The sequence below is a fragment of the Hipposideros armiger genome, unplaced genomic scaffold, assembly GCF_001890085.2.
Source record: "Hipposideros armiger isolate ML-2016 unplaced genomic scaffold, ASM189008v1 scaffold_60, whole genome shotgun sequence".
Lineage (NCBI taxonomy): Eukaryota > Metazoa > Chordata > Mammalia > Chiroptera > Hipposideridae > Hipposideros > Hipposideros armiger.
This window is the reverse complement of record NW_017731410.1, coordinates 4,422,202-4,442,883: the sequence shown is the minus strand read 5'-3', so window position 1 is coordinate 4,442,883 and position 20,682 is coordinate 4,422,202. Positions and strand designations below refer to the sequence as shown.

The following is a 20,682-nucleotide window of genomic DNA, read 5'->3' as shown; positions in this document are numbered from 1 at the left end:
TGCAATTTATAATAAGAAATATATATTTGGTCCTCAACCCCATTCCTGGCACAGAGCTCCTAAAACCCTTGGAATTTCCTCAGTGATGAGGGCTACAAACAAAGGTGCACTTTATGAGGTGACTTTTGGACCACACCTAATATGAGGGCTGGTTGCTAGTGGAGCCAGTCATGTGATTAGAGGGTTGGAACTTTCAGTCCTGTCCCCCACCCACCTCCAGAGAGAGGAAAAGAGAGGAGCTGGAGGTTGAGTTCAATCACCAATGGCCAATGATTTAATCAATCATGCCTATAAAATAAAGCCTCTTTAAAAACCTAAAAGTACAGCGTTCAGAGAGATTCGGGATTGGGGAACACGTGGAGAGTGGCATGCTCAGAGAGGCATGGAAGCTCCATGACCTTTCCCCATACCTCACCCTATGCACCTCTCCCATCTAGCTTTTCCTGAGTTATATCCTTTTATAATAAACTGGTAATCTCGGAAGTAAAATGTTTCTCTGAGTTCTGTAAATCACTCTAGCAAAGTAATAGAAGCCAAAGAAGGGGTCATGGCAACCTCAGATATACAGCTGGTAGGTCAGAATCACAGGTGACATCTTGGACTTTTAATTGACATCTAAAGTAGGGGGTGAGGGTGGGAGGACTTTTTGTAGGACTGAACCCTTAACCTGTGGATCTGATGCTATCTGCATGTAGAGAGTGTTAGAATTGAGTTAAATGGTAGGACACCCAACTGGTGTCCAAGAATTGCTTTGGGGTGTGGAAACACCACCTCCCCATCCACCATGGTACAAGAACCTTTAGCATCAGTCAACATCATGTGCTTCTTGATGTGACGCAGTAAGAAAGACACCACAATATTCATGTATTATTCCTGCAAAAATGCATATCTTGAATCTAATCATGAGGAAACAGTGGATAAATTCAAACTGAGGTACTTTCTACTAAATGACCTATACTCTGCAAAAATGTCAATGTCATGAAAGAGAAAGAAAGGCTTAAGGAACCATTCCAAATTTAAGGAGTCTAAAGAGACATGAAGACTAAATGCAATGCATGATCAATCATATGTAGGGTTCTGGATGAGAAAAGAAAATTCCTATAAAGGACATATTTGGAACAGTTGGTGAAATTTGAGTAAGGTCTATAGATTGAATAAGGGCATTGTATAAATTTTTAAAAGTTCTAATTTTGATCACTGTACAATGAAAATCCTTGTTCTTAGGAAATATACAGTGAAGAATTTAAGAGAAGAGGCATATTGTCTACAACTTAATCTCAAATGATTTAGGGAAAAGTGTGTGTATGTGTGCATGTGCATGTGTGTGTGTGTGTGTGTGTGTGTGTGTGTGTAGAGCGGGGGAGAGGGAGGGAGACAGAAGGCGGCATAAAAAGAGGGAGGATGGGAGAAAATGATAAAACAAATATGGCAAAATATTATCAATTAATAACACTGAATAAAAGGTATATGGGAGTTCCTTGCACTATTTTTTGCAACTTTTTTGTAAGCTTTAAATTATTTCTAATTTAAATATATGTATCTTCAAAGGATTAAAACACATCAAAGATATTTTTAAACTCTGTGAGTTCATAAATATACAAAAACAAAAAACAAACAAAAAAACAACCCTAAAACAATAAACCCCATTGGTCACCTTTGCAGGATGCTAGGCAACCAACTCATTTTAAAAACTGGTAAAAAACAAAACAAAACACCACAAGTGTTTATACTGCATTTAGGGTAACAAAATTGTTCAGGGAAAAGTCTTCTTCTTAGAAAAATTCCAGCTAATTAACGAAAATCTCCGCTCTGCATCCTCTAGGCCAGGGGTCAGGAAACTATGGTCCTAGAGACAAATAGCTGTTTGTCCAACCCAATAGCTGTCTCATAAATAAACATAAGTATAGCCACCCCATTTGTTTACATGTTGTTTATTTTAGCTGCATTTACACCATAAAGGCAGAACTGAGTAATTGTTGACAGAGACCATATGGCCACAAGGCCTAAAATATTTACTATTGGGCCCTTTACAGGAAAAGTTTGCCAATTCTTGCTCTAGACCAGGAAAATAACATGCACCTCTCAAACTGTGACAGTACCACAGGAAACTCACAGGGACACCAGAGTATTTTAAATTTTTGAGAAAAACACAGCAACATCTGTCAGACACCAGGTGAACTATCAGCTTGAGGTTATTCAGTTTCAGCATTAAAGTTAATTGCTTTGGAAAGCATCATACTTTTGCAAAGTTGAATTTTCAGCAGTTGCTATGATCTCAAGCAAGTGTCGTGCCAAATCCAATATGGAACAGGAAATGGGGATAGTGGTGTCCCATCTGATTTCAAGGTTTGAGAAGTCATGCAGTGTCCAGCAGGTATATACACTGCATTAGTAAGCAATTGTGGTTAAGAATGAAATAAAATATTTTTCTTTCAATGTGTGTGTGTGTGTGTGTGTGTGTGTGTGTGTGTGTGTGTAGGTGGGTGTGCGTGTAAGTGGCTACTAAGTTGTTAGGACAAAAATACATAAATTTGGACCTAACTACTTAGTAAACAGAAACTAAGGACACTGAAAAAAAATTACTCAAACACAAAGGGTGACATGAAACTCTGATCAAGCAGATGATCGATTGCTGGTGAAAAGCTGAAGACGAATTTTGTAAGAGACAATATTTGAGCCCAATGAACAGTCTCAATATCACACATACAAAAAAACACCACCTATAAGGCTTGATCTAAAAAACCAAGTTTGAATACGATCAAGGTTCTCAACTTGACTACCAGTCTACTAATTCTATAAAGTCTGTATTCTTTGTTTTGTGGCCATTGAAGTCTCTATTCCATCAACTTAAAGCAGCTAGTGATGTAACAGAGATGTCTTTATTAAATACCTGGAAGCAAAAAAAAAATTTTTAAGCCAAAACGCAAAGATATTCCGCCCATCCTTTGCCAATTACCTATATTCTGGGGAACTCCTTCAACACTCAACTAGTGTACAACTCTGCCTTAGCCTTTACTTCCTATTTGCACAGAGCCTGAAGGTCAGCCAGAAGTGAGAACTTAGGTCTTCTCAGGTGTTTTCTGAGCATATGTCCAGACCAGGTTATGCATGTGGCCTTGTAGATTCCCCAGAATAAGAGGGAGCATTTCAAAACCCTTAGTCCCCTAAGCAGCTGCTTCCCCAGCCTCTTCCTTCCTAAACTTTCTGATCTGTTTAATGCTTGCTCCAACTGTTATACTTTGCCTCTGGTGGCAGTAGCTAATACATGTGCTTTAAATGCTTTCAACAAACACTGCCTAGGCAGCTGCCTCAGCCCTGGTAAGGCTCCAAGGCAAGCAAAACCAAACCAAATCCTCAGCCAAATCTTTGGGAACCACCAGATAAGTTAAAACACACAATTACAATTCCTTGAGAATAATGTCCATATTGCTGTCCTCGGTATCAGCAAACTACACCAAGAATATGGGCTGCTATCTTCAAGGCCACTTCCAGGCTGAAGAGTAGGAGATGATCACAGAGCTGTTTTACCAAAATTTGTCAGTCTTTTCTTAAATGTTCCCCTGGTTATTGTTAAGTATTTTTAATTAGATTCCAGAGCTAAAAAAAAGAAAAGAAAAAAGAAAAGTTGATTCTGGCAATTTTGCCATCTTATTTCTTGCTTTTACAGAGGGACAGTTTTCAAATTCGCTACTCTGCCATTTTCAGTGATGTCACTCCATACCATTTACTTCTGTACTTCTCAGCCTTGCCTAAAATTATTTTCTCAGCCTGGAATGCAGAGCAAGAAAAAAATTTTGCTATCACTGAAACTATCAAAAAATGTACTGCTGGGGCATCTGGTTAGCTCAGTTTGTTAGAGCGCACTGCTCATAACACCAAGGTTGCTGGTTCGATCCCATATGGGCCTCTGAGATGTGCCCTCCACAATCAGATTGAAACAACTACTCGACTTGGAGCTGATGGGTCCTGGAAAAACACATTGTTCCCCAATTAAAAAAAAAATGTACTGCTGATTTGAAGGCAGGCCAAGGAGCAGTTGCAAACATTTTGCAATAAGGATACAATCAGTAAAATAACTTTTATCTGTCTTAAAGGCAATACAGATGTTCCTCAACTTACAATGGGGTTACGTCCCAATAAACCCATAGTAAGTTAAAAATATCGTAAGTCAAAAATTCATTTAATACACCTAACCCACTGAACAACATATCTTAGTCTAGCCTACTTTACACGTGCTCAGAACACTTACATTAACCTACATTTGGGCAAAGTCATCTAACACAATGAATACCCTGTCGCTTATCAGTTGCTTACCCTTGTGATTGCAGAGGCGACTGGGAGCTGCAGCATACTGCCGCTGTCCAGCATCAGGAGAGAGTATTGTACCACATATCACTAGCCTGGAAAAGATCAAAATTCAAAATTTGAAGTACGGTTTCTACTGAATGCACATCACTTTCGCACCATTGTAAAGTAAAAAAATTATATATCAAACCATCGTAAGTCAGGACGTCTGTATTCATAACATCACCTTCCTTTCGTTTGTCAAGTCTTCAATAATAGATGCAATGTTTGGTGGTGTTTAGGAGCACACACTTCGGAATAAGACCTCAGTGTGAATTTCAGCTCTTCTGCCACTTAATAGTTGGTTGGTCTTGAGTAAGTCACTTAAATTCTCTAGAACTGTTTCCTTGCCTGTAAAATAGGGATAATAGACACTTCTAAAATCATGGTAAAGGCTTAAAGATATATGTAAAATGCTTGGCACTCAATATTAACTATCTGTTAAACTTGGATTCTTTAATTTGGGTTCTTAGTCATATTACAGTTCATCGTTGAACTGTAAAAAAAAAAAAAAGGTCACCGGCTTCCTATGTAAGTTGCCATATGCTTTTCAGAGGACTTGCATTGAGCTGACTTTTTATATATACGCACACTAATTCTACTTAGATCGTTTATTTGAGTCGGCTTTGGGAGAAATGGCTAGGGATGGGAAAAAGGTGCTAAAATCCTCCCACAGCTCCTTGACAAACTAGAGATGTTTGTCAACACATTTAAAAGGAAAAAAAAAACTGTCTAGACAAGGGAGGAAGAGTGCCAACCCAACACATTTTTTTCAAACCAGCTTCGCTTGGTGTCCATAGGGTTCCATCACGTGATGACAGCACAGAACAGCCAGGAAAGCCTGAGAAGACAAACAGATAATGGGGGTGGGGGGGGGAGGGGTTGTCCCTAGATGGCAATGCCACATCAGCCCTTTCTTATGCGGCCTCCGGGGCTATAAGGACTGCAGGCTACAGTGTCCCTCCTTCTAGATGCCTTAAGAGCCTCCGACACTGGACGGAAATCAGGCGGCAGGTCAGGAGAGACTTGCTCACCTGAGCTGACACTCTTCTGAATGACCAGAGGCTGGGCTCTGCAGCGAGGGGCGCGTTGTCTGTCGCAGAGGCCACTGGGAGTTGTAGTCTGCGGCGGCGGGAGGTTTGACAGCGGCGGCTGGCTTAGCGCTCTCAGAACTCCATTCCCCGCCGGCCCCCGCGACCTAGACAGTTGCCTCTTCCTGCTCAGGGAACAAGAAGCCCTGCTGCGGTAAGTTAAGAGGATTTGGGAAGGGTATTCCACCTTCTTGCCGATTTCTCGGAAACGAGAGCTTGGTCTGCTCAGGTAGAGCACGTTCCCTAGTCTTGCAAGTCGCCTGTTGGGAGGGAGCGGAGGGAACAGAGGGGATCCCAATGGCGAAATTGCTGAGCTTGCAGCGGAAGACTGGAGCTTGCGGACAGCCGGCTGTCACTCGGGGAAGTTTTTTGGTGAAACGCATCCGAACAGTGGTTTCTTGGGGGGAGCGGTGAGGCCAAAGCCGGGTCCCCAGAGGCCACTCCCAAGGGGCGATGTGCGCTCCTAACAGAGCTTGGGTGCGAGAAAGTCATGGACTCCCTTGGGTGCCGAGAGAATTCGAGGGGCTGTGGGAGTGGGTGTCTGCTGGATCCTTAGGGAAAAGGCAGGGTTACCTTGGATGAACACCAGAGTGAGAGAAGGAAGGAGAAGGAGATTTGGGGGGAATTGCGGGAATAGGAAAGTCCTTCTGTAGCCCGAGTAGAGAAGAGCTACAGAGGGAAGATGGGGAGGAAACCCCCTTGTGCCTTGAGCTAGGACCACAGATGGGGTGAGCGCCAAGACAGGGTAAGTACATCCCTACGCTTTTGCCTGGCTCAGTTGTGAGTAGGTTGCTTGACATCTTAGTTAGCCGTCTTAGAATAGAGGCATACCTCGGAGATATTATGAGTTCAGTTTAAGACCACCGCAATAAAACAAGTCAAACGAATTTTTTGGTTTCCCAATGCTATAAAAGTTATGTTTACACTATATTGTAGTCTATTAAGTGTGCAATGACATTATGTTAAAAAAAATGTACATACCTTAATTTAAAATACCTTATTGCTGGACAGCCAGTTAACTCAGTTGGTTAGAGTGCAATGCTCATAACACCAAGGTTGCCGGTTCAATTCCCACCTGGGCCAGTGAGCTGCGCCCTCTGCAATTGGGTTGAAAGCAGCAACTTGACTTGGAGCTGATGGCTTCTGGAAGGGCACACTGTTCCCCATTAAAAAAATTTTTTTTTTAAATACCTTATTGCTAAAAAATGCTAACCATCATCTAAGCCTTCAGCAGATCATAGTCTTTTTGCCTCAGTGTTGATGGCTGCTGACTGATCAGGGTGGTGATCGCTGAAGGTTGGGTTTTGGGGTGCCTGTGACAATTTCTTAAAATAAAGCAACAATGAAGTTTGCCACATTGATTGACTCTTCCTTTCATGAACCATTTCTCTGTAATATGTTATGCTGTTTTATAGCATTTTAACCACTGTAGAACTTCTTTCAGAATTGGAATCAGTCCTCTGAAACCCTGCCACTGCCTTATCAACAAAGTTTACGTAATATTCTAAATCTTTTGTTGTCATTTCAACAATCATCACAGCATCTTCACCAGGAGTATATTTCATCACAAGAGACCACTTTCTTTGTTCATTCATGAGAAGCAACTCATTTGTTAAAAAGTTTTATCATGAGATTGCAGCAATTCAGTCACATCTTCAGGCTCCACTTCTTTTTTTTTTTAGTTTTTTTTTAATTAATTAATTTTTAAATTAGTTTCAGGTATACAACACAGTGCAATAGTTATACTTTTTACCCCTCAAAGTGACAACTCCCCTCCCCCAATCTGCTGTCCCACTCCCCCTCATATCATACATATCTATTACAATTCCATTGACTCAACTCCCACACTACACATACATGACTATATATATATATATATATATATATGTATATATATATATATATATATATATATATATATATATATATATCATACAATATTATACAACATCAGCTTCAGGTGTACAGTGCAGTGATCAAGCCTCTACCCTATCCATGAAGTGGTCTCCTTAGCAAGACGTGACCATCTGACACCCTACAAAATATTTACAACATTATTAATTCTCTTCCCCGAATTGTCTTTCATATCCCTGTGGCAATATTGTAGTTACCTATTTATGCTGTCTAATCCCTTCCTCTTCTCCCTCATCCCCACCCCCACCCCCAACTAGCAACCATCAGTTTTTCCTCTATATCTCTGAGACTATTTCTGTTTACTTTGCTCATTCATTCAATTTTTTAGATTCCACATATAAGTGAGATCATATGGTATTTGTCTTTCTCTGACTGACTTATTTCACTTAACATAATGTTTCTAGGTCCATCCATATCGTTGCAAATGGTACAATTTCATTCTTTATAGTGGAGTAATACTCCATTGTATAAATGTACCACAGTTTCTTAGTCCAGTCGTCTACCAATGGGCATTTCAGTTGTTTCCAGCTCTTGGCTACATCCTCCATCGAAGTTTTGAGCCTGACAAAGTTATCCAGGAAGGTTGAATTAACTTCTTCCAAACTCCTGTTATATTGATATTTTGACCTCTTCTCATGAATCACAAATGTTAATGGCATCTAGAATGGTGAATCCTTTAGAAGATTTTAAATTTGTCCAGATCCATCTGAGAAATCATCTGGCAGTTATAGCCTTATCAAATGTATTTCTTAAATAATGAGACTTAAAAGTGGAAATTACTCCTTAATCCGTGGTCTGCAGAATGCATATTGTGTTAGCAGGCATGAAAACAACATTAACCTTATACATCTCCATCGGAGCTCTTGGTTACCAGGTTCATTGTCAATGAGCAGTAATATTGGGTTGTCGGAAAAGTCATGACGCATTTTTTGCAATGAAAAACGTAGAAAAAATATGTCATGACTTTTCCAACAACCCAATATTTTGAAAAGAATCATATTTTTCTGAGTGGTAGGTCTCAACAGTGGGCTTAAAATATTTGGTAAACCTTATTGTAAACAGATGTGCTGTTATCCAGACTTTGTTCCCTTTATAGAGCACAGTCAGGGTAGATTTAACACAATTCTTAAGGATCCTTGGATTTTCAGAATGGTAAATGAGCTCTGGTTTCATCTTTAGCCCCTCACAAGAGAGTCAGCCTGTCCTTTGAAGCTTTGAAGCCAGGCACTGCTTTCTCCTCTCTAGCTATGAAAGTCCTAGATGACGTCTTCTTCCACTATAAGGCTGTTTTGTCTACATTGAATATCTGTTGTTTAGTGTAGCCACCTTCATCACTTGTCTTAGCTAGATCTGGATACCTTGCTGCAGCTTTTTTATCAGCACTTGCTGCTTCACCTTGCACTTTTATGTTATGGAGATGGCTTCTTTCCATAAACTTCATGAACCAACCTCTGCTAGCTTCAGACTTCTGTTCTGCAGTTTTCTTACCTCTCTCAGCCTTCATAGAATTGAAGAGAATTAGGATCTTGCGCTGGATTAGGTTTTGGGTTACGGGAATGTTGTGACTGGTTTGATCTTCTATCTAAACCACTTAAAGTTTCTCCACTTCAGTAAATACGGTAAATAGAGAAGAGGACCAACACTGAACCTTGGGACTCTGCAATTTTAAGAAGTCTGGGAGACAAGGACCGAACAGTAAAGGAGACAGAGTAGAAGGAGGGACCAAAGTGTGCAAAGAGAACTTAGAGTCCTAGTGAATCTAGTTTATTAAAGAAGAGAGTGATCCCTTGTGGCAAATATTTCTGATAGGGTGAATAAATTAAAGCTTGAGAAATGACCCTTGGGCTTACCCATCTGGAGGTCATTGGTGATCTAACAAGGGTAGTTTTTGTGTAGGGATGAGGAAGATATCCTGATTAGCATGGTCTTAAGAAAGAATGGGAGAATCTTCTGTTTTATGCTTTCTACCTTATATCCTACTTCTTTTATGTTTTCTTTTTCTTATTCCTTGCCCTTTTTTAGGTCAATTTTTATCATTGTCTTTTCCCCCTCTACTAGATTTTAAGTTATACACTGTTTTTTATTATGTTAGGAGTTACCTTTAAAATTACAACATACATCACATCGAAGTGTAGTGTTGACCTGGACAATAGGAGGGTCTTCGAATACATTAATTCCAAGACCTTCCCTTGACGTTTTTTCCCTTTGGTCTGGAATTTTAACTTTTTTTCTAATCCTGTATTGTTTATTAATTCTGTTTGGATTCATTAAATTTCTTGAGTCTGCAGATTGTTATCTTTTATGAATTCTAGAAATTTGTCAGCCATTATATCTTCAAATATTACCTTTGCCACTCCTCTCTGGTTCCCCAATTACATACATGTTAGACCTCATTCTATCTCCCATGTCTCTTACCTCTCTTCCACATTTTCTGTATTTTTTTTCCCCCTCTCTCTTCTGCGTTGTAGGTAGTTTGTTCTGATTTAATCTTCTAGTTCATTAATTTTCAACCTTTAAACCCATTCATTGAATTTAAAATTTGGGGTATTATATTTTATTATTTTTTAAATTTTTGGCCTAAAAATTCACTCTGGTCATTTTCAAACATGCTAAGTTACTTTTGAAAATGTTCCCTTTTTCCTTTATTTATTTAACCATAGGAAGCATAATTGTTTTATAATTTTATCCTGATAATCCTATAGTTGAAGTCCTTGTGGATCATTCTGCAGTTGTTTCTTCTGGTTCTTACTAATAGTACTTTATTTCTTTACATGCTAGGTTACTTTTGATTGTGCACTGTTTATTGTCCTTAAAAGATTGTCAGAAAGTTTTCTTCGAGGCCTAGGATGAAGGTGTGTCCTTACAGAAAAGATTTACATTTGCTTCTGCCAGTTACCCAGAATCCCTACCAAGCAAATTAGCCTTAAATTATACCATTTTCCCCACCCACACGTACACACAGGCATACACATGCGTGCGCACACACACATGCTGTGGTCTGTGTCAAGAAAACTTGTTTGTAGTTCCCTTGTGAGGTAGTGAGGCACTTACTTTTACTTATTGTTAACCCCTAAACTAAAGGTAAAATTCTATGTAGTCCCAGCCATATTATGGGAAGGAAATAGGGGTGATTTCTTATTATAATCATTCCTTACTTTGAGTGAATCCCAGATTTTGTCTTCTATTTCCCTAATACTTCACATGGCCTAGAAAACCTCAGCCCAATTTCTCCTGGTACAGAAAATACCCTCAGAACAGAAACAACTTCCTTGAGCTATTTATACCTCTCGAGGTTCCTTAACTTTACCTGCAAATGGCCTGATTTTTCTTACTATTTTTGAAGCTTTTCAAAAGATGTTTTTTTATATTTTAGCCAGTATTTTTTGTTTTATGCAGAAAAATGGGCCAAATAGCCTAATCTGTTTTATTACTAGAAATGGATTACCCCACTTATTTATTATTAAGCTGAAAATAAGCAGTAACTCCATTTTAATTTAGCAAGTTTTTAATAAAATGTTTGAGGCATTTACCACATTAAGATATATTCCCATATTTTTCCAATTCCTTACACATAAAACTGTTATTTAATAATAGTAAAATAATTGTTTAATTAAACTTTAAATTATTTATATTTTTTGATGTATATAGGACTGACTTCTTCAGTGCTCAGAGTCTGAGAAACATGGCAACTATGGGTAATGATTCTAGACATCTTCTCATCCCTGAGGTAGATCATGAAATAAATCCTGGACCTATGAATATCCAGTTTGATTCATCAGATCTCAGATCCAAAAGGTAAGTGTATAAAATAAAACAATTGTTTCATAATTAAGGTTTCTCATTATTAAAATAGAACTAATTATAACCAAACATAAATAGCTTTGATTGTAAAAAAACCAGTTTCTTACAGGATCTGTGTGTTTGTAGTTGGAGGGAATAAATGTGAATAATATTTCTTCATTTATATTTGACTTTTGCAACTAAACTCAACATCTCTGTGCGTGGGTAAGTTTTATGAAGTAAGATGCATTCATATAATTCATGTATATTGATTACCTGCTTTGTGCAAGGTAATGTGTGCTAGGTGCTGGGTATAGAACAGTGAACTTAACACACAGCCCTTACCTTCATTGACTTTAAATTCTATAGCAGATAGTTTAAGATTTGAGTTTAAAAGTTATTTCATTGCATACCTAGTAAACTCAACAGAATCCACTGAAAACTTGTTATAAATAGTAAGAGAATTCAGTAAGATTGGCTATTTACAAAATAGGGAAAAATAAATAATATTCTGATGAAAAAATGTAATAAAAAAAGATAAAATGCATAGCTTTCAAAATGTGCAAAATCTCTATGACAGAAACTTTGAAATACCACTGAAGGACCTGAAATAAGATTTAGAATATTTCTTCAAATGTGAGATACTGATTATAAGTTGTACTGTTTGTTTTTTAATATAACACTAAGATAAACTGCTGCAAATACCTCTGATGCAATAGTCTCTTAAGACCTAGTTTTTTTGTTTGTTTGTTTTTGTTTTTTTTAAGCTGAGCCATCCTGCTACCTGTTGGCAGCTCAGCGGCTGCTCAGCTCGGGCTGGACTCAAACTGCTGTTGCTCAGAGCTCAAACTCTTGAGCGAGCTCTTAACCAACTGAGCCACTCGGCTGGCCCTAGGACCTAGTTTTTTGTTGTTGGTTTTTTTTTTACTGAAAGAACTCTTGGACTTTTTTGGTATTTTATCGTGTATCATATATCTCTTATGCAACTAGAAAAAAAAAGTATGTCAGTTAAGATATTACTAAACTGATTCTTTATATATGGAATCTGATTCTTCTAAATCACTTTTTGACTTGGAGTCATCAAAATCAGTATTTTCCCCCCCATACAAAATTGTCCTTTGTACATTAAGAGCATTGGTAATGTAGCATTTCTTGAAAGAATTTTCTTCCAAATCACTGACATTTAGTTTTGATGCTTGCACTTTCATGATCTTACCAGAAGGTGTCACAAAAGGCTTTCTAACAACACTGGCTCATAGTTCTTCCTCAAATCGTCCTTAAATATTTTGATGACTGGAAGGACTAGGGATGACAGTTATCTGTCATGCCGCCACGAATAATTACTGGCTGACAGTGATTAAAAGATGTCCTGGATTATGTGATGCATCCATATTTTAGAAATGTTTGAATGTGTATACTAGAATTAGTAAAATATGACATTTAACAAAAAGGCATGTTCTGAGCTCAGTGGTTAGATTCTAAAATAAAATGTCCTGATCTTTAAATTTTAATTCATCAACTTAATGTGATTCCCCTCTCCCCCAAAAAATGAAGCAGCCAGTTCCCAAGTTTATATGGCCCAGCAATTTCACATCTAAGCATTAATTGGCAATGTCAAATATTACATGTACAAGGTTGTTTAATGCAGCATTTTTTATAACAGCAAATTTTTTTACAATAGCAAAATATCTTTTTTTACAGGACTGGATAAATAAATTATGGCATATTGATACAATGGACTATTTTTCACCCATTAAAAAGAAGGAAGTGGCTTTAGTACAAATCAAAATGGAACAAGTCTTCAACTTATTTTATTTAAGTGAGAAAAGTGAAGTGCAGAGCAGTGTGTATGATATACTACCCTTGGATAAAAATAAATCGATAAATTATATGTAATACAATATGTATAAATCACTCCGGGAGAACAAATAGGAAACCGTAAGAGTAGTTGCTCCCTCATAGAGAAACTGAGTGCTTGAGGTGAGAGATGTGGCAGATACTGTTAGATAAATATTCAATAACCCCACCTATTCCTTGCCAACAGAATCCTAATTTTGTTTCTAATTTTGGTAAGGGTCGCAGTAGGTTCCAACCCAGTAGATGAAGGATTGGTTTAAGCTAGCTTCAGTAATCCTGTTTTCACGTTCCAGCTACAGTCTTGTGTCACTTAATGAGGGGGATTCCTTCTGAGAAATGCGTTGTTAGGTGATTTTGTTATGCAAACATCACAGAGTGCACTTACACAAACCTAGATGGTATATAGCCTACTACACACCTGGGCTATGTGGTATAGCCTGTTGCTCCTAGGACAAACCTATACAGCATGTTACTGTGCTGAATACTTTAGGCACTTGTAATGCATTTCATTATAATGTCACTGGGTGACAGGAATTTTCCAGCTCCATTATCATCTTTTGGGACCATCATCGTATATGCAGTCCATCACTGACCAAAACATTATGTGACACATGACTGTACTTAATTTTTTTAGTCTTTCTTTCACCTAGAGGTAGCATTGTGAAATTTATCACAAATTTAATATCGTTGTTCATAGTGTCATCAGAGAAGATAATGAAATGAATCTTATAATTTTTACTTGTATATTCCAACATCAGTGAATATAAGAACTAATGAATGCTAATTGAATGCTCAGGATTTTTTGAAACCTCTAAATTCTGTGATAAATAATTGACCATTGTGACAATAGAACATAGGTCATTACAGTACATTCCATTGCAATATGTTGACAGGAGTTTAAACAGTTGTCTGAGAATTTGTTAACTGTGTAGATTAAATGGAAATCTATTTTCTATAATGAAACTTGTCAAAATGAAAGGGAATCAACTATTTACAATTATGGAATAACTACCTAGGTAAGCATGTTTTGGAAGGCAAATACTGATATGGACTTAGCAGTATTGAATGTTAATTTGCCTGTGAAATAATTTAGTTGAAAACAGAACTTATTTGATGAAAAAAAGTAGGAGTACCTTAAAACATTGTTATCTCTATTAAACTATGAGCTACTTCACTTTATATATGTAAATAAAACTCAGACACACTGAGGGGAATTTATCTTCCATTGGAAGAACCAACTTACACAACAGTTTCCAAAACTTCCGTCATTTTAGAGTCACCGTATGACTTGGGTGATATCTCATTACCATCTGTATATTATGATTTAATGTATATTTTTCATTTAACTTTCAAAAATTAGGGTTAATTTAGCCTCATCTTCACATATTTGTGAAATGATGGATTTGTGAAGTATCGTTTTTACTTTTTTCTTATATGTGTTGCAGTAAATACCAAGTAGCTATAGTAGCATTCATCCTTGTGCTATCTAAAATCACCTCACGTATTTATAAGCACACTTTGGGAAACAGTCTCCAACTGCTGGAGTTGTTAAAAAACAAAATTCAACTGAGTCAATTTGAAGACCTAATTGGCTTTAATCAACGATTCATGAGTCGGGCAGCGACCATTTAGCATATAGAAAGGAGCTCTAAGGAGCTTTGTGAAATGGAAGGCTTTTATAGACAGAAAAGGGGCAAGATGAGGAAGTTATTAGCAACGAGTGAATTAATTCAAGCAAGCAAGGCTGCCTTCGTTTAGGGGAAAGCAGGGATCAGGCAGATTACCTCGTTAGTGTTGACGACATAATTCCAGATTGACTGGATTAAAGGTTACTTTTTCTGGGGGAAGCTGAAACTGCAACTCTGGTGTTAAGTTTGTTGCTGAGTGGGACTTAGCAAAAGTGACCCTGTTTGGGCCTGTTCTTTGTTTGTTTTTTAAGGGAGTATAGAAAACAACATTTGATACTTTTAGTACCTTACCTTCAGTTTGGCTTGTGGTTAATTCTCTCTCTTCCACTAGGTGGCAATAAAAAGCATATATCAGTTCAAATGTAAGCATTTTAACAACTCCTTTGCACTGAAAGTGTGCTTGCTGGATCTGCTTATCGTTTTGGTGGAACTGGGTTCTAATTAGACTTAGGTGAAAGAAGGAGTTTGTCACCGTAGAGGAAAGGTACATGACATAATCATTTAGGGGACTTTTGCAAACTACACACCACTTTCTCCTCTGCATGCTTTTTCTCTCCTCCCCCATCAGTTTTTCACCTGGTGAAGTGAGGAATGTGGGTGAAGGGACAGAAATGTTTAGAAATCTCCTATGCTGTATTTGACATATTCCCTTGGTAGCCACTGGCCTCAGAGATTGTTTTCCTGCTTTCTTGCAGACTTTCTGGTAACCACAGATAGAGCTGGTATTCAGGATTGCTTCATGACTATGCTTTTGCTCTGGGATTATCCCTTTGGGAGTTGACCATTCCAGCCAGCCTGAAACCAAATGGTGAAGTGGTGTATTAGTTTTTCAGCTTCCCATTTTCAGTATCTCTAACACTGTTTCTCTTCCATTTTTCCCAGAGCCTAGGGCTTTCCTGCTCTTGTCTGTATGCCCAGTTTTCCCAGGGCAAGAATTCCCTCAAGAATTCCCTCAGAGGGCTGGCCGAGTGGCTCAGTTGGTTAAGAGCTCACTCAAGAGTTTGAGCTCTGAGCAACAGCGGTTCGATTCCCGGCCAGAGCTGAGCTGCTGCTGAGCTGCCAACAGGTGGCAGGATGGCTGAGCTTAAAAAAAAAAAAATCCCTCTGCAATGCTTTGTAAACCATACTTTTCTTCTGCCCCTTATTCACCAGTATTTATCTGTCCTATTCTTGCAGGGCTTTGTATACCTCTTTAGTGTTAGAATGGCAAATAATCTGATGTGTCAGAGTCTATTACTAGTCTTACTTTTCCATGGCTATTTGCATTTTAATGTGGAGAATCCTAGAAATAGAAAACTCTTACCTAAAAGTTAGGTTTTTCTAGTTGATAATATTTTAAGTGCTCTGGTAAGCCAGTGGGGTACAGGTAGGTATGTAAAACAGGCAGCATTCCTGGTGCCCTTCAAACACATTACATATGCTGTAACCCCTGGTTTTTTAGAGTGGCTACTAGTTGGTGCATCTGTAAAATGGCCTCTCTTGCTTTCATTTGTCAATAATACTATCAAATGAATAGCAGCTTGTATTGACTCTTTTTGGTATTTGTAATGCTAGGAGAGAAAGTGAATAACAAAGCAAAGTGAGGGGTTTATCTATTAATATGTAAAGGTAGATAGATTCTGGCCCAATAATTGATTGGAAGTGATTGCTGAGGCTTTATAGTTTCTTTCATAAATGGGGATTATACAGATCTACAACAAAAGGTAGAAAAGTAGCTTTTCCAGAAGGGTTGGTTTCCAGAGTTGCATAAATTTGCATTTTGAGGAACTTGCCATCCAGGTTACATAGATGGCTTGAGGACCAGACCATTTTTCAGTGCTGTGGAGCTGATGGCTGACTTAACTGATTGTATTACTACTTCTATATCATTCCCTCCCCTTCCTTTTCCTGTACTCTTACCTCTCCTCCTCTTTTATCTTCCTCTTCAGTCCACTTCTCTCACCTCTTTGCTATCCACTTTCCACCATTATTTTTCCCCAGTGTAACTCTTTTTGCTAAATGCTTAATGAGGACAATCCTGGCCATGGAGTTAGAGATGCTTTAAATGTAAATATGGGCTTTGTTAGAGTGGGATCTTATTTCTAGTCTCATCAGAATCCTCTTATTTTCTCTAATTCATAGATTTTTATACTTTTTTTCCTTCTTTCTCTCCTTCCAAACGTCTTTGCTTAACTGCCCTCTTGTACCCAAATCTGCTTGCCTGAGTTGCTTCCATTTCTTTCTTTAGATCCATGTGTTCTATCTGATTTTGCTATTTTTTTTCTACTTTGCCTATAAACTAGGTGTGCTTTATTTTCTTCCCTCCCTTCCTCCCTTCTGGCTGGTCTAATAATTAAATCTACATGAAACAGATTAACAAGCGAAAATAGGCAAATTTAATTACATATATGTGGGAACCTCACGTACTTGAGAGAGTCAGCCCACAAACATGAGAGGTTCAGAGGCAGAAAGATAAAATGAGGTATATGTGGTATTCTGAACTGAGGGTGAGTTAACAAGCCTTCAGGCCTCAAGGGAGGAAGGCCATTCACAGGATAAGAAAAGCAGATGTTCAGTAATTAGATGTTTGCTCTGCTGTAAAAACTTATCTTTGGTTTTAACTTATTATGGGCAAGGCCCCTAATTTAAATTCTTCTGGGTCGGTAAGGAGGGTTGGGGGGGCAGAAGTTTATCTTGAGCCCACAGGGTTTCTGTTGCCTTTAGGTCAAAATAATCTGCATGCCAAAGTAGCACATCTTGGGGAGGCCTATTCTGAACCTTTTCAAAGATAAGGGAGAACTATTAAGACAATGAAGAATAAGATCTAGATCAAAAGGAAGGAGGAAACCCTGAAAGGAGAGTCTAGCATTTCATTGAAGGTATCTGCCACCTCCATCCAGTTTATTAGCCCAGAGGCTGATTAGTTGAGCAGAGCTTTGACAGCTTTACAAGGCTAGAGGGAGAACTACTGGAATCTAGACCTCATACAAACTTTGGGTTGGAAGCCCTAAGCTCTGTAAGCCTAGAAATATGAGTGAACTTGAAATTGAATGACCTCCTTGCAGGGACTGTAGCTCAATTTGTCAATTTGAACTGATCTCAATCCCTGGTTGAAGGTAACCTAGGATTGCTGTGTCTCAAATTGACTCCCAAAAGCAAATGTAAATCCTTTCTAATGAAAATAATATTATTCTAGGCTTCAATTTATTTATACTGTTTTCCATATACTAGAATTCCGTAAGTACACTGTCAGGTACTTAATTTAAAATAGCAAGGCATAACAGGAGACATGATTAGAAATAAAGATACTTGATACAAAATAAGGATTGACAGGTGAAACAGATAATGCAGTTATCAGAAATAGACTTTTAAAGCACTATGTTTAATATTTTCAGGAAATTGAAATAAGGTTGTGAATTTTGGCACTGGCTAGAAATATAACAAAGAACCAAATTCATAGAAAATGTTTATTGAATAAAAAAAGAACCGAAATTCTGTAACTAAAAATCACAATAACTGAAGGTAAGAAAGCCCAATGACAATAACAAATGTTACCAATTAGTTAGTAAAAGTTAGTTGGTAGGACCCAGTTGGCAGGGCAGCTTTCATTTTGGACCCTTGCCTTTATCAGCCTATCCTGTTATTCTGTGATTGATCTGCTTAATAACATGCCATACAACCAATAGTGGATTCTGTTCAGTCTATTACAATACCCACCATCTGGGTTGAAACTATAGCCTTTGTTACCTGACAGACCAATTTGTGTGGACTGTATTTTGCTAGTGTCTTTCAGTGGCAAAGCAGAAGTTCTAGCTTATGTACCTTTCTTGAGAGCCATGATGAAGACTTCTAAGGCTTGATGTGTATTATCCCTTTCTTAAATTATGGGAGAGAAATAAGAAAGAGGCTCTTTTTTTCTTTGATGATTTGTTTAAAGAGTAGATGAGTTTTGTTTTCTGTGTTTTCAGTTTCTAGGTAACTGAATTCAGATGAAGAAAGCGATTTTAATATTCATTTGAAGAATTACATGTATATATTATAAACAAGATTTATCTTAATATATATGTGTCTGTGTATATGTATATATATTTACTGAATTCTTTACCTTTTTCATTACCTTTCCAGTTTTTAAGGAAAGGAAGTTTTAGTTAAAATACCGGCCTAGTATTTTTCTTCTTTCCTGCTTTTTTTTTTTTTTTTAAATGGGGAATAGTTAGGTTACGAAACTGGAAAATTTTTTTTCCAGAAATTGTTTTGATAGATTTGTGTAAGAAGGAGAGTAATAATTGGCATGACATTGCAGGCTGAAGCCTACTCTTTATCTGTAATTAAGACAAGCTGTTTATTTAAAAGTATTAAGTTAATAATAGTCTTAATTTATTGCATTTAAGTTAATTGAGACAATTTGTGATTTATTTTGGCATTAAGTGGATAGAAAGAGGAGATACTTGGAGAACTGTTCTCCTGGGAATTTTCCCACATTCCTAATCTTTCTTTGTTGAATGTTACTCTGCATGTCCCATTTGGGATTGCTTTTTCTAGACAAAAGATAGTCATCCAGTGGTGGTGGTGGTACTGTTTTATTTCAACCTAGAGAAAAACAAGAACTGTTATGTTGGTATTTACTTACAGGTGGTCCTAGTATCTTAACTTGATTGAAATGCTCCTGGTAGTTATATAATGTTTATAGCCTCATTCTAGTGCTGATAATAAGAACAAAAGAAAAACCCTTGCATTTCTGTTACTGGTCATAAAAGAAGAGATTATTTATTTTCATGACAGTAGAATTAAAAGAATTTATAGATTTTTCTAAAACCAAAATTAAAAACACAAATTGCATTAAAAGAATTTGAAATTAATTCTTAGTAAAAACCTGTATTTAATTAAGATCTATGGGCCTGAGAATGAATGTTCAGGTCAAGTTCTTTGTCCGTATATTGTTGAGAAAGATGTTTACTTGCAACTAAGTACCAGCTCAGCGTTTGTTCTAAAGTAAGGCCCCCATTCCTCTTAAACCAGATGTTTGTTAGCATTTACTGCTTTCATCAACCACGCTCATCAGTTAAAAAATAATAATAAGTGGAATTAAAAAATAACAAGTGGAATTGCTGGGTCCTAAGGTAGTTCTACTTTTAATTTTTTGAGGAACCTCCATAGTGTTTTCCATAGTTCCAAACCAATTTGCAGTCCCACCAATAGTACACAAGGGTTATCTTTTCACCACATCTTTGCCAACTCTTGTTTTGCTTTATTTATTTTTGAAAATCCTATAACACTTTGCCACACAGTAATTCAAACTGATTTAAAGTTTATTTCAGTTGTATTCAACAATCAAGTCTTAAGTTTTTGTTAAAATTTGCCTGGTAAATGTTCATCCTCCCTGATGTCACTCAATTTCTTACATTTAGTAATTAAAGCGCTGGTTTGTATATTCTAATATCCCATGCTATTTTGAACATCCAAAATACTCATGTTTGTGTTGGTTTAATACTGTTAATTTAGAAAGAACCAGTAACTTTGTTCCCCTTTCTTAGTTCTCTCCAGTTTGTTCCCCAATCTCTCCTTCATTCCTGATGTCCTCCTAGATCTACTTTACCACTCAGTTGGGGAGCAATTACTCCCCAACACACACACACACACACACACACACACACACACACACACACACACACACACACACAGGAGAAGGGGGGGAAAAGCGTTGATTTAGAGAGCACCATTAGAAGGTGGCTAATCTCTCTGCTAGGGGAAGGGGAGGAATTAATACACAGAACCATCCTTCCCGGGTTAACTGGGAGAGAAATCAAAACTGCTATAACTCAGTAGCTTCTTGCCGGAGAGAAAGAGCTGCCTGCCTAACTGGTCTGAAGACTCCGCTGGAGAAGCGCTAAATACTTTAGGAAGGTCCTGAAGTCTTTCTGGACTGATTATTTCAGAGGTGTCAGTTTGGAAGTTACCCTGCGCAGAAGGATGAGAAGGGATAAAAGCATAAGCTACAGTCATATTTAACAGTTTACATTAGAATTATA

General features: G+C 37.7%; 2 protein-coding genes across 10 annotated transcripts in view; one reads left to right on the top strand and one right to left on the bottom strand.

The window, feature by feature from the left end:
- Window positions 1-5,445, bottom strand: part of DDX4 (DEAD-box helicase 4) — a 65,686-nt gene extending 60,241 nt beyond the window's left edge. For 2 of the 4 annotated variants that reach the window (XM_019641465.1, XM_019641467.1), the window contains exons 1-3: window positions 5,379-5,445; window positions 4,496-4,695; window positions 4,315-4,400 (exon numbers count right to left, since the gene is read on the bottom strand). In XM_019641465.1, the coding sequence (XP_019497010.1) occupies window positions 4,315-4,368 (54 nt within the window). In that variant the 5' untranslated portion in view covers window positions 4,369-4,400; window positions 4,496-4,695; window positions 5,379-5,445. The remainder of the gene's footprint in view (window positions 1-4,314; window positions 4,401-4,495; window positions 4,696-5,378) is intronic. The other 2 variants (XM_019641466.1, XM_019641464.1) reach the window with 2 other exon arrangements.
- A 35-nt stretch (window positions 5,446-5,480) lies between these two features.
- The window catches only part of SLC38A9 (solute carrier family 38 member 9), an 85,550-nt gene continuing 70,348 nt past the window's right edge, over window positions 5,481-20,682 (top strand). For 3 of the 6 annotated variants that reach the window (XR_002123890.1, XM_019641471.1, XM_019641468.1), the window contains exons 1-2: window positions 5,481-5,589; window positions 10,998-11,144. Coding sequence is in view for 4 of the 6 variants with exons in the window: in XM_019641471.1 (XP_019497016.1) it covers window positions 11,032-11,144 (113 nt within the window). In the remaining 2 variants the exon portion in view is untranslated. The other 3 variants (XM_019641470.1, XM_019641469.1, XM_019641472.1) reach the window with 3 other exon arrangements.